Raw genomic sequence first — 17,210 nt, 5'->3', positions numbered from 1 at the left:
TTCCTGACCTGTTTCTTCCCTTTCTGTGTGTGACCCCTTAACTTCATGTTCAGAAATACTGCAACTAATTTTTGGTCCAATAACTAGACCATCAGCTGCAGAATTACACCCTCAAAAAAGACCTTAAAATTGGCATATTTTCTCTGACAATATGATTAAATCTTTTCCTTTTAATTTTTCACAAAACAAGAGACAAGAATTCTTAAATGTGTTGACATGTAAACTTCTGGAGCGGATTCTGAAAAACAATGGGGCAAAGAGTGTAATACTTATCAAAGTAGTGCAGAGAAGGCAGTGGAAGAGGGTGTTTTTACATAGTTTACATAAACTAAAAGCTGAAATATTTTAAAAAATCTTCATATATGTGCTGTACCTTGACCTAATCTGTGTTCGAAGAATTTCTCTGGAGGATAGATTTCTCACATGTTTTAAAAATGACTTCTGAAACTTTCTGCTCTGCCAGGGAACTCAGATAAGAGATCTGATGCTGCTAGTTAATTATTGTAGATGATGGAAGAAAAAAAAGAAATTCAGAGACATATCACTATGAGGTGTTGATACCGACTTCCACATCCATTTATTTAATTGTAATTGAGTAAGTGCTTTGGGGCTGAACTGTTTCATCATCAGAATTCTATTACCGAGGAGTAGCATCAGCAAGATGGCAGAGTGGGAAACCCTGGATTGTCCTTCCCACAAACACATCGATTCAGAAACAATTCATGAACGAATTCCCCTTGTGAGAAATCCAGAATTTTATTATCTAGACCCAACTATCTAGATAAGAGCCTGATATTTTTTTTTTAAAGATTTTATTTATTTATTCGACCGAGATAGACAGCCAGCGAGAGAGGGAACACAAGCAGGGGGAGCAGGAGAGGAAGAAGCAGGCTCATAGCGGAGGAGCCTGATGTGGGGCTCGATCCCATAACGCCAGGATCACGCCCTGAGCCGAAGGCAGACACTTAACCGCTGTGCCACCCAGGCGCCCCAAGAGCCTGATATTTTTAATGTAAGTTTGAAGTGAACCTAAAACCATAATTTCATATTTACATTTTTCATTGTTTCACATATATAATCACATTTATCATTACTTACAGTGCCTGGCCTTTGAATCCTTCTTGTTATTTTACCCCTCGTAAGATTAGTCTTTAAAAGGTGTTGCTGGGAGTGTCTGGATGATGTGGGAGCAGAACGTAGGGAATACTGAGCCCGAGGTAGAAGGCCTATAATGTTAAAAAAAATGTTAAATTATATCTCCGGTTGCAGTGTATGGGCCTAGATCTAATCCACAAAATTTTAGAGTTCAAAATGAGCATCTAATCTAGCTTCATCAACTCTGAGGGAAGTTGCCAAAACCTGGATGGAATCTTTTGCCTGAGGGTCACATGACCAAGTGAAAGAAAAGGATATGATGGCTGACTTGGATTATGATGGGTAGAAGTGGACAGACTTAGGGATATTCAAATTAATCAGACTTGGTAATTCACTGGATTTGTAGGGTGACAAAGAACAGCTCCCAGATTTCTGGCTCAAGCAACTGGATAGATGTTAATTTTATTTTACGGTGGATTTTATGATCCTGACACGTACGGACTCAATAAATAATGGTTGGTCACAAGATTAGAAGGGTAGATGGGTGGGAAATACGAGTATGTAGAGAGAAAGCAGATAAAGATAAGTTCAAGGCCCCTGAAAAAGTAGGATCAAATGGGATCCCATGCATCTGGGTTGGCCCTCGGGAAAGGGCACCTTTTCCATTTTATTAGGAGGGATGCGGAAGCTGCTGAGTATCTAATGTAGGTGGGCTGGGCTCAAGATATAGAGGGGGTTCCCACCTGACGGCTTTTAACTGCTCTGTGAAACTGGAGGTAAAGTGCTGCCTGGGGAGGAGGACAGTGTTTGAAGGTCTGAAGAGGCCAGGAAGATTTAAAATAGTTGCTGGGAAGATGAGAGAGTGAGCTGACCCCATCCTCGGCTCCAGGGGAGGGACATGTGAGCTGGTCCTAAGCCCACTGAGCACCTTAGTCTCTGGCTTTAGTGATTTGTTCAAACCCGGGCACGTGACCGGAGTCAGCCTGTTTGAGGCTGATTCTTTTTAACTGTCCCATTTCCACACTGACTCTTGTTCCTTGAGTTGAAAAAAAGGGTGGAAGCTACAGCGATGGCGGCCATCTTGCTTCCCATGGGGCTCCACTTCCTCTCTGCTCCCAGCGTTCTCAGAGCCCAGAGATATCGAGAGAGAGATCAGTGCTAGTGAAAAACGTCAAACCCGGACCAAGCAAACTTAAGCCAGTCTACCTCTGAACATTTCACATTTTCGTCAGCCAAGTGATTTCATTCCCCACCCCCCTTAAGCATTTTAGAAGTAACTACACGAGAACATATTATAGTTTCCCAGGAGTTGCAAGATCCTAAGGGGAAATCCATGCTAATGCCAAGTAAAGAGAGCTTGCCCCTTAACTCTGCCTTTGCCTCTAATGCTTCTAATGTGGGGAGCAGGGTGGCTGCTGCTACCACCTCTACAGAAAGGAGAGACCTCAGTCACCTCATGCTTTCAGCTGGACAACAGCTGGGAAGGGAATGGGAATGGCTTTTACCTTTTAGCACTAATAGTGTAGGTGGTACCAGGCTGTCCCCTTGGAGGCTGGGAACTAAATAGACAAGTATGACCCAGTCCCTCTCCTCTAATGAATCTACATACAGGGAGTCCTCCACAAACCCCATCTTGTCACTGAGAGAGGGACAGATGGGGGCTGAGGTTTAGGAATAACTTCTAGCTCTGCTTTCAGGGAAAGAGGCTTCTCTTTCACTTCTGCCACATCCCCAGTCCTGGTAATTAGGGTTCTGCCCCCTACCTGTCTTGTGCCTCCCTCTGCTTCTCTTTCCTAAATGTGCAGTTGTTGGAGGACATGGACGGCAGTTTGAAAGGACATGTTAACCCAGAAAGAGATTAAAAAGATGCTTGGCTGGGGCACCTGGCTGGCTCAGCTGGTAGAGCATGTGACTCTTGATCTCAGGGTGGTGAGTTCAAGCCCCACCTTGGGTGTGGACCTTACTTAATGAAAAAAAAAAAAGATGCTTGGCTGGACTGGAGGCAGAGGGGCAAGGGAGAGACAGAAAAATGCCAGGGAGTATGGAGAGGGGAGTGCAAGTACAGAACTGCTCAGGGTCAGTGGCCAAAATAGGGCCCTTGGGGATATTTTTGATGTTCTTTCTCTTTGGACAGGACAACTGAGGTGGGGAACCTCAGACCTGCTGTCAGGTCCCAGGAAGCAGGCACAGAGGCAGGAAGGAGGGCCCTGGGCTTTATAGCTGAGCTAGACCTGACCTTTTTTTCTTTTTTCTTTTTTTTAATATTTATTTATTTGAGAGGGAGAGAGAGTGTGTGTGTGTGAGTGGAGGGAGGAGCAGAGCGAGAGGGAGAGAGAGAACTCAAGCAGACTCCATGCTAAGTGTAGGGCCTGACGTGAGGCTTGATCCCAGGACCCTGAGATCATGACCTGAGCCCAAATCAAGGGTCAGACATTTAACTGACTGAGTCACCCAGGTGCCCCACCAGCCCTGCTCTTAGTAAACCCAGAGTAACTCCATCTTTGTCTCCTTGATCTTTGACACTGATCTTTCTGTTTCTGAAAGGCTGTGTTTTCTCATAAATTCAACTGGTAAATAGCCAAAAGCAAACATAAAGGACACACACATATGAAAGTGCAGTAGCCAAGATTTGCAGTTATTTCGTGTTTCTATGCTGTGGGACAGATGCATGTGATTTCACTTCATCCTCAGAATACCCTTTCGAGGTGGATATTCCCAATTTACAGAAAGGCTAATTAACCTGTCTAAGGTCACGCAGCTAGCAGTGCCCGAGCCAGGATTTGAACCAAAGCTCACACGTTCAACCACCAGGCTACACCAGAACAGAAAAGCAGAGACTTGGCTGATCTTAACACTAAATCAGTTGTGATTATTGATATTTGATGATATTTTTGATAGATCTAGAAAAGACTCAACTTATAGGGGAGGAAGCTAGTTTAGAGACATCCTGGGTTTGGTCTCTGCTCCATGCTACTTGCTAGCTACATTACACAGAGGGCTATTTTCATCGTCATTTCCGTAGGACTCCTCAAGCCCCCAGCATCAAAGAATCATAATATACTTTCTAAATACCACCTGAGAAATGTGGTCATTGATGTCCCAAGGCATTAAGACAAAATATAGTGACATATCCAATGTTCTTTAAATGGTATATGACACACTTCTGATACCAGTTTTTATGACTAAGACCTTTTAGTAGAGGATGTCAGTGCTGTAAGGTGAACTAATTTAGGAAGTTAGGAGGGGACGGGCTTACCGCCTGGGGAGCTCATCTGGACAGACGATCGCTCAGCGTCATTGAGCCGACTCTGTAGCTCCTGTACGCGCTGGAAAGCATCTAGCTTCACACTGCGCTCCTGGGCAAGCTGGCTTCTCATCTGAGGGGAAAGTGCTTAGGAAGCAGAGATGCACTTTGGTACAGACCTTAGTTCCCGGGGTTCCTGAGAGAGCGTGGGTCCAGGCTGCCCCAGGCATACAAGTCCTCATACAGTCCTGGTCAGGCTGAACTCAACCTTATGACAAGAGCTCCAAGAAGGCCAAGAACTTAACCAAAGAGCAGCAGAGCTGCCCTGGGAACCCCTTATTGTCTTCCCACAGCCAGGAGTTCACTCAGAAAATGTTTATCTTTTATATTTATTTCACCAGAGGGGAGGGGAGGAGAGGAATGGAGAAGGGCCCAGTTCACAGAGGACCTTGTAGGTCAAAGCCATGAAACTACCACAGGGATGGGAGGGAGCCCCTGGACAGGCTTGAGCAGAGGAAAGACCCAATCTCTCTCCCAGATTTCTATGTTTCGCTCAGCTCATTATCCACAGGGACATGCTGATGGAGGGATATGCTGCACACCGTCTCCCAGGCCTTAGATGAGGCCCCTACCAAGAGGTGACCTTTGTATTTACTTGTGTGGCCCTTTGCTAGCACAGCTGACCCCTAGTCCCCAGCCAGAGAGTGGCGGGATCCAAAGTGCACCTCATCTGCAGAGATCGCTGGTATTTTTTTCTTTTGAAACATATTTTTATTTATATAAATATAAATTTATGTCACTTATAAAAAGTAATTTAATTATAAAAATTACCTAAAAGTATAAAAAGGAATGTAATTATAATTATATTATAAAATTATAAAGTATAAAAAAGCAATAATAGTATAGTGGATTGAATAGTGTCCCCCCACCAAAAAAAAATTCATGTCTACCTAGAACCTCAAAAGGTGACCTTACTTGGAAACAGTCTTTGCAGATGTAATTAAATTATAATGGAGTCATACTGGATTGGGAATGGGCCTTACATATAATGACTGATGCCTTTGTAAGAGGAGGAAAGGGTTCAGATACACAGAGGGACACAGGGCGAGGGCCATCGGATGAGGAAGGCAGAGATGGGAGCGATGTAGATATAGGTCAAAGGTATGTCAAGGACTCCAGGCAGCCACCACAAACCAGGAGAGAGGCAGAGAACAGACTCTTCCTCAGTGTCCCCAGGAGCAGCCGACATCTTGATTTCAGGCTCCTGGCCTCCTGAGCGCGGGAGCACACATTTCTGTTGTGTGAAGCCTTCCAGTTAGCGGTGGTTCGTTGTAACAGACCTAGCAAACGCATCCACGTGCTAATCTCAGAAACTCAGTCACGCATGTTCTAAATCCCACTCTCGTCTGCATGGACCCAGTGACAACTCTTGAAGCTGTGACCACAGGCTCATCTTACACATGTTAAGGGACAGTTTCTTGTGTGTACAGATGCTCTCAAGTGTAGTTTAACTTCCAGTTAGAAGATCAGATTCCCAGAGTTAGGAAAACTTCCTAATACAAATTAGGCCCCAGGTCCCTGTCTGTACTACAGGGATTGGTGTAAGCTCCTCAGTCCCCATGGGCGAGAACCAGGAAAAACATGTCAAGACCCACTGAGCCAGGCTGAGGCGAAACCAATTTGAAAAATATTATCAAAGGAAAGAAAAATGCTTTGGAAGGACCTTGTGTTGTGTTAGGACCTTAAAAAGGACCCCACCCCACTTCACAGAGGAAGGTGCAGTGATTTGCCCAAGATCCCACAACCAGTTAGGGGCAGAGCCAGGATCTGAACCCAGGTCAATCTGTTTGCAAAATTGTCTTCCTTCATTCATATTCCCAGCAAAACGACATACAGCCAATATTTATCAAGAGCTGTGTATCAGTTTCAATTCAAAGTGCTTCATTTGAATTACCTGATTTAATCCTTCTAAAAATCCCATGAAATGAGTATATTGTTCTCCATTGTACCGACGTGGAGACTGAAGCACAGAGAGACCACCATCTAGCCTAAACTCATGCAGTGGGGCCCTGCATGTGAAACAGGGGGTGAATCAGGAAGTCTGACTTTAGGGCCTCTGCTCTTAATGGTCTCCCCAGGAGCAGGAGGTAGGCAAGGACAATCATGATCTCCAAGGTCAGATGGTCCAAATCTGGCCTTGGAATTGGAGGTCGGAAATGGATTAAAGAAGTCACTGTGGGTTGTAGGGGCTCTTGCTGGCTGAGGGTGGATTGCTAGTTGGTGGGGAGCAGGACAGTAAGCCCAGGAGCTGCCAGCAGAGTAGAGGGGTAGTTTAGATTTTTACATACATATACTAAAATCATGTATTTGTTGAGAGAAGCCTCAAAGAATTTGTTTTGACTCCTTTTAGAATCTCTACCATTAGACAAAAATTAGTTGTTAACTAGAGAGGATCGACTGATTGATTGGTTGATTGACTGGTTTTTTATGTAGGCTCCACAACCAGTGGGGAGCCCAGCGCAGGGCTCAAACTCATGACCCTGAGATCAAGACCTGAGCTGAGATCTAGTAGGAGGCTCAACCAGTTGAGTCACCAGGTGCCTCCTAACACCTTATTATTGTGGCTTTTTTAGAAAAGCACAATTTGAAAGATAAATATGTGACACCGACTTTTTCTTAAGGATTCAAGTCATGGTTTGAGTTTTCATAAAATAAACGTGAAATTCTAATTTTGTTTATTCTAAAGTTACTCATTTTTCTCTCCATTTCTCCACAAATATTTTCTCTAGCATTGCCTCAATTCATTTTTGTCCTTTTTTATTTTTGTCATTTATTTTTGTAGACTTCTCCTCATTGATCTCCTCCTTAAGCACTTGAAACACTTGGCCAGTAATTTAATTTAACTTTCCAACTTCTGTTTCCTAATATCTCTAGTGAATTAATTAAGTGACTTATTCCTTTGGTGAATGCATGAGAAGTGCGTGCTCTGGAAAGTGCTACTTCTTTGCCTTTGTATCGGATTACATTCTGTGCTCTCCTTTGTTGGAACTTGCATTAATCCACATCTACATCTATTGTTTCTTCCTCTTTTTTTTTCTTCTTTTTTTGCTGTAGAGGTATATTTAACAAAAATATATTGTGTCTGGAAATCTCTTTTGCCTTTCCTTTTTGTCTCTGAAGTTCCAGAAACACCTTGAATCAAATCCTCTTATAATAGCCTCCATAATACTTGCTGCTTTTCCAGATTACCGCTGGAATTTTCTAAAGGATCCCTAGTTCAAAAATTATAGCCAAGTGGAAACATGTTTTTCACGTGGGTTATAAAGGTGCCAAGATTCTGGGCCTTGAGGCAGTGAAGCCATCATCCTCTCTCACCATAAGCAGCCCAAGCATCACCCTAGTGTGGGCAGAAGTAGTTCCATTATCCTGGTGGGCCTAGAAATGACAAAGGTGGGGGACACCAGAGGCATGGAAAATTCCAGAAGTCCCCAGCTCTGGCTGGTGCATCCCAAATGGCTTGCTTCTGAGTGGCTGCTCCCTCTCTCTGGAGTTACCTGTTGGAGTTCTCTCTGACTTCTCTTCTGCTGAAGCTGGCCCAGTCTGGAAGCCCTCTCCGCCGCTTCCGTCAGGAGCTGCAGGTGCTGTTCCTTTTGCTCCACATCTTCCAAGAGCTTCTCCATGCTGGAGGTTTTCATTAGATCCATCTGTTGACGGTGGCGAGCCTCCTGGGTCGCTCTGTGTTGCAGCTCTCTCAGCAGTTGAGCCTGTGGCAGGAAAAGGCCAAAGGAAACGAAGAAGGCACAGAGTCTTTCCTCTCAGCGAAAGGCAGGGAACGAGAAGTTGCCCAACGTGATAACTGTCCCCTGCAGTAGGACCCAGGGGCACGACTCTGTGGCATACTCCTGGGCTCAGGGTCATAGAGCCCAGCTGTGCTGTTCTGGGCAAGCAGGCAGCAGGACTACCAGGATCTAGGCCGGCCTGGCATATACCGTAAGCCCCGAGGCAATAGTCGGGGAGGGAACAAAAGGAACAAACAAGAAATGCCAGGCAAGTGGTGATGCCACCAGCAATACTAGGTCCAACAGTTCAGACTTTCGGTGCCCAAATGTGACGATAGTATGTATGTTACTTGGCTTATTAACCACATAGTGGGATCCACCACAAACTACACGTACGGTGTCACTGAGCATTTATCACAAGACGGCAGGGAAGGGTTAGTCCGGGAAGAAGGGGTGACGTCACTCACGTAATGAGTGAACAAGGGAGGTTCTAATCTTGCCTCTGTTTTGACTTCCAGAATAGCTCTGGGGAAGCCAGGTTCCAGATGGTTAAAATAAGGAAAAGAGTCGTAATAATCTGGTCCTGTTCTGAAATTTTTCTCATCAGTAGCACCATAAGCACCAGAGGATCCAACCTCAGTTATGGTACTAATGCTAATACTACTTGTATGGCGATGTTACAGTTTACATAATTACACACCATCATTCACCTGGTGCACAATAATGGAGGATGTAGGGTCTAAAAGGAACAAATTACATGTTATGTTTTAAATATGCCCAGCTTTCCCAGGCTTTTATTTAAACTCGGCTCTTCTGTCTCTAAACCTCGGGTCTCTCTGCTTCCTTCATGCTCAGAGAGTTGGCCCAGCTGTCAGGAGCTTACACTTGGAAGCACGTTTAGTTCGGTGCCAGCCCCTACGGAGCAGCAGTAACTTCTGAAATGAAGACTTGGTATGGGTCATCCAGAAAGGACCCGAGACTGTTTGGGGAACAGTGCTGATGGCTGGGCCACACTCCACGTGCACAAAGATGGAAAGTGTGCCTGGAGATGGAAGGACCCTGTCAAGGGCAGAGACCTACACCCCAAGATGCCCTCTGGGTAATAAGATCCTCAGAGAAGCACACACACATACACACTATACACGGAAGAATGATCTTTTCTATGGGTAGTACTTCCCCATCTTAGCCAAATACGAATAAAAACAAAAGCCTTTTGGCCAGTCTCCTTGGTTGCTGGGTTAGAGAGGAGGAAGAAGGGAAGCTGAGGTCTGGACCACGGTTCTCTGGCCATGCCCCCCGCTGACTGCTCCAGGCAGCACGTGGTGCTTCCAGGGCCACATGCGCCTTTGCAGAGCAAGTTCAGAGAGAGGGAGGGAGAGGGCTTCTGGGGCACGGACACCTGGTGATCCCGCTGCTTGCGCATCCTCGTGTTGTCGGCCTGAGCCCTGGCCAGGGCCTGCCGTAGAGCCGGCAACTGTTGACGAAATAAAGCCACTTCTCGTTCTGCCATTAGCTGGAGGTTCAAACACTCTTTTTTACTTTGCACAGCTTCCTGTGAACGTCCCAAACACAGTGAGATAGGAAATAAGTTTCCTTTCCACAGCTTTTGTTTCATAAGTCTCTAGACCACTTTGGTTATCCATCATTTTTAAAGCTTCCGGTAGAAAGGAGCTCCCACCGGTCACTTCCTCTGTGTCTTCACTTAAGAACAGTGTGACAGATCAGAGTAAAGGATTTCAGAAACACTAAGTGAAAGTGTCCAAACCACTAATATTATGTGCTTTGGTTTCAATTTGCTTTGAGGTAGATTTTCGATTTATTTTGTTACTTCATTTTCCTCAATCAGGTTTGAAACTCAAAGATCTGCAGTATATTTTGATGAAGCTGCCTCAAGCCCTTGGTAAAGTCTCCCCCTCCATCTTTCCCCTTCTCTCCTGCTAAATTCTCTCATCTGTTCTCCCGTTTGCTTCTTTGCCATTTAGTTCTGGCTCTTTCCTGTTTCCCTGGAGGCTCTGACACATTGCCACTTCCCATGAAAACTCCCCAGTCGTCAGATCCTTTAAGAGGGTTGGTCTTGCCACCCGCCACCAGGACACCAGTGCGGCAGCTGCCGCCAAGGAGGCCGGCCCGCCACCCACCTCGCCACTGCCGGCTGGGGCGGGGCCGGGGCGGGGCCTCCCTCCCCTCACGCTCACCTTCTCTGCCCTGTGCAGCTGGCCCTGGAAGCGAGCCTGCTGCACAGCCAGCCTCCAGTGGCCCAGGCTCCTCACTTTGCACACCAGCGCAGCCAGGCTGCTGTTGTCCTGCTCCAAGGCCTGCAGCTGCTCCTGCTGAGAAGGCTCACTTTCAGAAAAGGCTGCCCCCAACACTTCTCCCTGGGAGGGAAGGGCACATCAGACCATGACTTCCAGAGGATGACACAATTGTGCAGTGAGCCCCAGTGCCCCCTTTTAAATGCCTGATGCAACGCTTTCTCGGGAAACCAGACTGGAATGCATACAGAGTGAGCTAGGGGTCAGATGCTGGGATGAAATGCTGGTATCCCATTGCTAAATGAAATCACGTACTTTGGCTGAGTTTTCTTTCATTCCTTCATCAGGTCTGGCAGAGCCCCATTTTTTCTTTAGTTCTTTCAAATTGTCAATCCCTTCTGTTCTTACTTCACCGATGAGCTCACACACGTTCTGGATCAAATTAATCTGATTCTCGTCCAGCTTTTCCTGCAAATTGCAGACTCAAGTTCAGGAAGGGCAGTGGAAGAAGAGTCATTTTGCCTTCTGAAACCCAACTTTCAGAAATGATTTCCCGTGAAAAAATCATCCACCCAATTATTCCATCAGGTATTATCTGGAAGTCTCCCTAGCAGCCCCTTTAGCATTGTCTACAATCCACAGGGCTTCATCATGTGGACCCTACACATCTTAGAGCCCAGGTTGTCAGGTGCCAAGGGAAGTTGAGTGGATGGAAAAGCGGAAGGTCCCAGGTAGAAAACTGAATCACCCCTCCTCTCCCAAAAGGTTGCTTGAGAATTTGAACCTAGGCATTTTCGTTATCAGGTTGACTCAGCAGAATCCGACCAGATAAAACACTATAGATAAGCCACTAATGAGGAACTACATTAAAAATAGATAAAGTAGAGGAAGGAACCAGGCAGGCTACTTTCCTATTTAGGTTCCAGCAGAAATCTCATTATGAAACAGGCTGTCTTTTTTTTTTTTTAAGATTTTATTTATTTATTTGACAGAGATAGAGATAGCCAGCATGAGAGGGAACACAAGCAGGGGGAGTGGGAGAGGAAGAAGTAGGCTTCCAATGGAGGAGCCTGATGCGGGGCTCGATCCCAGAACTCCGGGATCACGCCCTGAGCCGAAGGCAGACGCTTAACGACTGAGCCACCCAGGCGCCCCGAAACAGGCTGCTCTGAATGGCTTATGGATAATGGCTTGTGGTAGAATGGCTTGATCATTGCTAAGTACAACTACAGATCCTGCATCCTCGGGTGAGGGGGGAGAGTTGGGTGACCTCTCATCTCTGAACCACTTCCCTGGAGAGGAGAGCAGGAGGATACTGCCCAGCTGGGCAGCCATGGCAGGAAGTCTGGCTGCTGGCCACACAGCAAAAGCTTCACTACCTACTTGGGACCCTGGTTGTAGAACAGGGATTCTCTGCTGTGGGTTGGGTAGGGGAGGAGCTGTGTAACTAGTTTAGCCTGGGAGAAATAGAGAATCCACTTTCTGTCTAGGAATCTGGCATAAGTTAAAAAAAAATTAGGAAAATTTTCAATAATTTCATACCCAAAAGATGACTTAGCAAATTCCAGACTTCACTGTCTGTTCACCCCCTCCTGCAGTACCAGGCCCAGTGCACTTTCGTTTTGACCTTACAATATTTGTAAGCACTTGTATTTTGTGGATCCTTCATAAGTAAGAAGTAATCTCCGATCCTCTCTGGTATCCACCAAGCAGAGCACTGGTGGAAGGTTCTCTCAATGCAACAGCCTCAGGGACACCCTGGAATGCCCCAGAAGAGACAATGAAGTAAGGACTCATTGGGAGCCGGTTCTGGGAAACGTCTGATAGCAGAAGAGGGGGTGGGTTTGTACTGAAATTCACATGTGGAGCAGCTACCAGGCTCTGTGATGGCCCATTTTAGGACCTCTGTCTTACAGCAGCTCAGACATCATAAGAAAGCGACAGGCTTCCCCTGTGCTGTGGGCACGTGGACACCCCATCACTACTCTTCTGGATGGACGACCTTCCCTGATAGGCCAGCAGCTCCCGGACACTGGATGTGAGAGACAGGCTGGCAGGCATAAGTTTTCAACCTATCTGAAAGCTAATTCAAATTCTGAATCTGCCCAGTGAGCTTTCAGGAGGCCCCTGTTGCTACCCATGCTGGGGTCTGGCCTGGCTTAGGGCACTGCACTCTCCTGTTTGGATGGTCACACTCGATAGACAAAACAGTGATATCAACAGCTGGGGTTTCGGAGAAGACACTCCCCACCCTCTCTTAACAGTGATCAGATGGCGGCAATGGCAACCAGCAGCCGAGTGAGGAAAACAGCAAACATCTAAGTTGTCTAAAATTCAGCATCTATCGTGGCAAAACAATGACAACTCATTGCTGAGCCCTGTCTGCCATGGATGCTGAGCACCGGAGAATTCTCGGGCCTTGCAGGCTTGTGTCACCACACAGCCCACTCCATCCTCGATCGCTGTGTGCGCAGCGGCCCGTGGAGGTCACTTACCCTCGGCTCCCGCAGGACTGCCCAGACGTCCGACACAGGTCACTTACTTTAATGTGCAAACACGCCATGAACAAAGCTTGGACTAATGCTTCATATTCTTCCTGGACTTCTTTTCTAATCTGCTTGTGGAGATTCAGATTCTCCTCTTCCAAGTCTGTGAGTCGAGCCCTCAGAGCAGTGATTTCCATGATCATAGTATGACTGAGCTCCGCCACCTGATGGCAGACATATTGTTTTAATGGAAGATAAACCAAGCAATCCAAACTGCCACCACAGACTAGATCTCTGTATATCAGTGTCAGATCTTCTCTTCTACCCTGAATCTAATGAAAGAGGCAAGCATCCTGTTGGACAGATATGGGTGGAAGAATCTCCGGTTGGTTTAAGGGTCTCAGAACAGTGCCAGACACATCGTAGTTGTCCGATGAACAGTTGCTGAATGAATGACCCCAGAAGACACACACTTAAGCACTTTTTAATTGGATAAAATACTTCAGCTGTCTTTGCCCCCATTTCCAAAAGGGCCTTCTTTAACTCCTCAACCCAAATACCTTTCTTTGGAATTCACTTAAACTGGCCTCAAAAGAAAACAAATGAAGCCCCCAACCCCAACCCCAAAATAACAACAAAAAAAGAAAAATCAAAGCAATAAAAAATAACACAAGCCACCAAAAAACTAAGAATAAGAAAGTCCTCATTGCTTAAAAAGTGAAAGCACTCTCCTTAGGTGTTTCTGTGGTGGATGTCCATTGATGAGACTTCTACAGGCCACTCTTTATTATTATTATTATTATTATTATTATTATTATTATAAGATTTTTTTTATTATATTATGTTAGTCACCATATATATCTATAGGCCACTCTTGACGAAGGCACAAGAAAAAGACACTAGGAAGTCCCCTGTCTGGCTACTGCTGACAATGTGGATTTGTGAGCTGGAAAAGAGAAGCTTTTTGGTAAGAATGGACCTACCTGACCAGCGTTGTCTTCAGGTGGGTCTGAAACTCTTCGTATAATATCTAATTCCTGAGGAGGAGAAAACAATGTACAACCAAACTCAAACATCTGTTCCTCCAACCATGGCTCAGTCCAGCACAACGTGCTCCACACACCTCCTATTTGTGTTGATGGAGCTTCATTTTCAGATCCTCGGGCTCCATCTGGAGCCCGACTGCACTTGTTGCCCCACTGGACTTTAGGACGCCTAACATGAGATCAGAAGATACCATTAACTTCCAAGTATCCACACTGATGCCAAAGACTTGGCTATGGGGATAAAACGAACTAGGGGTGAAGCCAAGTTTGATTTTCTTCAGACTTTTGCACTTTTCTTAGGTAAAAAGTAATATAACACTGAACCCTTGATGCAATCCATTTTAAAACAGTGTGCAATCTAGGACAGGAGAAGTGACTCTTGGATCCCACCAGTGGGACCTCATTTTAAGGAAGTCTCATCAGTGGGCCCCATGATGTGCATCCTGAAGACAGAGTTTACCCAAGGATCCTGGCTCCTCTGCTAGACCAGGAACGGCACAAGGAGCTTTGTTTTGCTGAGATGAGAAAGTCAGCTATGCATCTTCCCCGGGGGGAGGGGGCCAACTTCTTGTCACTAAGGTTTTATATTCCCCACTAGGTGCCTTCAAAGCACACAACCCAGTGTTGCTGGCCCATCACCCTTGCAGCTGAGAATACCAGAGCCTAAGAAAATGAACCAATGGGCGGAGACTTTTGGGGGATACCATTCACCCTCCGTTCTTACGTTAGAACACCTCCACCACCCTCTGTTCTAGTCTCCTCTTCGGAGTGAGTCCTGGGCCTCCCTACGCACACTTCTTGTCTCCCTGGGAACATACTTGCTCTTTCTGGCAGAGCTTCTGCCTCGCATGCTCTAACACATGCTCGTAACACATGGAGTAGTTCTCGAAGTTGCTGCGTTCTCTTGCCATCACATCACAACCCAAGGAAAGGAGGCAAGCCTCAAGGTGGTCTTTCCTGAACGTGATCTGAAAAGGAAGGGGCATCATTCACAGCAGCTCTAGCAGAACGGCCTCACCGTGCCAGGGCATGCGTTGCCTTGGCTCCCAGACCCACGTCCATTGCTCTGCCACAGGAAACCATGGGCTCTGTCCTTGCAAGGCTCTCTTTCCAGTCCACTCTTAGTATTTGCAGGGCTGGACGAGAGTACAAATGGACTCCTACATGCTACATACCTAAGTATGCTAGATATTTAAGGGTTATAAATCAAACTAATAAACTATTAATTCTCCTACTCTGAAAAATAGATCTTCAAAATAACTTGGAAGGGCAGGTTTGACTTTATCATTCTTGGACTACTCTGGGTTCTATGCTAAAATGTGGTGACTTGGAGAAAGCTGGTCACCAACCTATAGTTTACAGTACGACCCCATCTCTTCTCCCCTTTCGGCCCACATTACACTGCGGACAGTGCTCACATGCATGCAAACAGGCATTCCGGCTATCTACCCCCCTACACAGCTGCCCGGGACCACCCTTAAGGCCGGGGCATGCACACTGGCAGTGAGGCCCACTCTCCCTCTGGGGAACAGGATCTGGAGAATTTGCAGGGAGAATTCCAGGGCACCACTCTCCTGAAGTATGGTCTAGAAGGAAGGCCAGAGATCAGAGTGGGCATGTCCCCTTGGCTGTGAGGAAGAACAGGGCTGGAGAAGAGCCAGAGCAGCCCTCTGAAGAGTATGCATCTGGCAGGGGCCCCTCTTGCTCTGGTTGAAGGGACATACTGCTACTCTCTTGGCAGTCCCACCCCTTCCCTTCCTCTAAGAGATCAGGCACCCTTTTGAAGAGGTAGCCATTAAGGAACAGAGGAAAAGTGCACCCCTCCACGGCAAGCTTAGATTTTGGCTCTGGAGAGAAATGGGAGCCAACATGTAGAAGATTGGACAGATCTACCTGCTAAGGGCCTGCAAGGCCAGGTGAGTGCTTGTGTGTGTCTCCATGAGTCCATACCAGTGAGTGCACCTGCGTGCATTTGTGGATATGTTTGTGTGTCTGTGTCTGTATCCATTAGTGTATCTGTATATGTGTGTCTGTGTTTCTCTGTGGATGTCTGTATATGTCTCTGTGTCTGTGTGTGTCCCTGTGTATCAGTGAGCGTGTCTGTGTGTGTATCTGCGTATTTTAGGGGGCCCACTCCAAGACCCAGCCCACATGCTTACATGAGCTTTATCTGTGACACTTCCAGGGTCAGGAGGGCTCCAGGCTCACTGGCACTGTGCTACAGAAGCTTCTGGCCTGGAGTGAGTCCTGTGTCTCTGACTTGATTGTCCCCATGAGGCCCAGGACACTGTCCTATCAGTCCAACCTCAGTGCCCCCACTGACCTCCAGAGAAAGCCCAGCCAGGCTTTGCCAAGGTGAGTTACTGAGACAAACTAGCAGAGATGGCAGTGATAGAACTCAGTATGGATGGAGTGAGGGAAGTGGCTCGCTCACCACCTCTGACGGCAAGGGACATCAGGGTGGCATTCTGGAGGGCAGACTAGCTGTATCTGTGAAAAGATTTTAAAATGCTCATGCCCTTTGGCCCAGTAATTCCTCTTCCAGAACTTCATCTTTGGGGGACAATAAAAGTGACGCACAAAAGTATATGTAAGCAAATGTTCTTTATAGTAGCCTTTCCAACAAAAAGTGAAATGGAAACGATCAAAAGTGCCTAAATAAAGGGAAACAGGTTGAATCTTTCTCACCCATCTGTACAACAAAATACTAGACAGCCATCAAAAATTATGCTGTGGGCATAAATGTTTATTGACAAGGAAACATGTTGATAACATGTACTCAAGTGAAAATCAGTACACTATAATAAAAGGGCATAAAGAATAATCTAATTTGGTTTTAAAAAGTTAATGAATAAAAAAAATGATAAAGTTTAGAAGGAAATATGCCAAAATAATAATAGTAGTTATCAATGAGGATAAGCTAATGAGTCTATTTTCTAATACATCGTATTTTTATTTTCTAATATAATCATAACATGTATACACAATTAAGATAATTATGTATGAAAATGTACATATAAATAAAATGTATACCCTAATGAAAAGATAGTAAAGCTTTTGTAAAGCAGCTTGGCAGGGTACATTGAAGAGATGCGGAATGGAAACCGTAGATGAACCCCTCCGTTCATGGGGAATTTAATGAACAGGAGCCAAGCAGTCAGGGGAGGGCACTCAGCCTCCCTCCCTCATCCTCTGGGGACTCCTCAAGGGGCCCCTTAAGGGGAGTGGGAGTGAGGGCAATCCATCCTGCTCTGGAAAATGTGCAGGAGGACAGCCAGATTTAGCTTCTGACATCAAGGCAAGGAACA

The 17,210-nt window shown here is 46.1% G+C and overlaps 1 protein-coding gene across 1 annotated transcript in view; it reads right to left on the bottom strand.

Moving 5' to 3' along the window:
- The window catches only part of LOC123792892 (uncharacterized), a 138,910-nt gene that overhangs the window by 1,025 nt on the left and 120,675 nt on the right, over window positions 1-17,210 (bottom strand). The window contains exons 37-45 of the mRNA XM_087865371.1: window positions 14,721-14,870; window positions 13,840-13,893; window positions 12,913-13,080; window positions 10,686-10,838; window positions 10,314-10,493; window positions 9,518-9,670; window positions 7,894-8,103; window positions 4,352-4,472; window positions 1,099-1,226 (exon numbers count right to left, since the gene is read on the bottom strand). Of these exons, the coding sequence (XP_087721497.1) occupies window positions 1,099-1,226; window positions 4,352-4,472; window positions 7,894-8,103; window positions 9,518-9,670; window positions 10,314-10,493; window positions 10,686-10,838; window positions 12,913-13,080; window positions 13,840-13,893; window positions 14,721-14,870 (1,317 nt within the window). The remainder of the gene's footprint in view (window positions 1-1,098; window positions 1,227-4,351; window positions 4,473-7,893; window positions 8,104-9,517; window positions 9,671-10,313; window positions 10,494-10,685; window positions 10,839-12,912; window positions 13,081-13,839; window positions 13,894-14,720; window positions 14,871-17,210) is intronic.

Source organism: Ursus americanus, chromosome 11 (genome assembly GCF_024610735.1).
Source record: "Ursus americanus isolate L20-20 chromosome 11, mUrsAme1.1.p, whole genome shotgun sequence".
Classification (NCBI taxonomy): domain Eukaryota; kingdom Metazoa; phylum Chordata; class Mammalia; order Carnivora; family Ursidae; genus Ursus; species Ursus americanus.
Note: the sequence above shows the minus strand (reverse complement) of the source record. Positions and strands in the feature narration are given on the sequence as shown.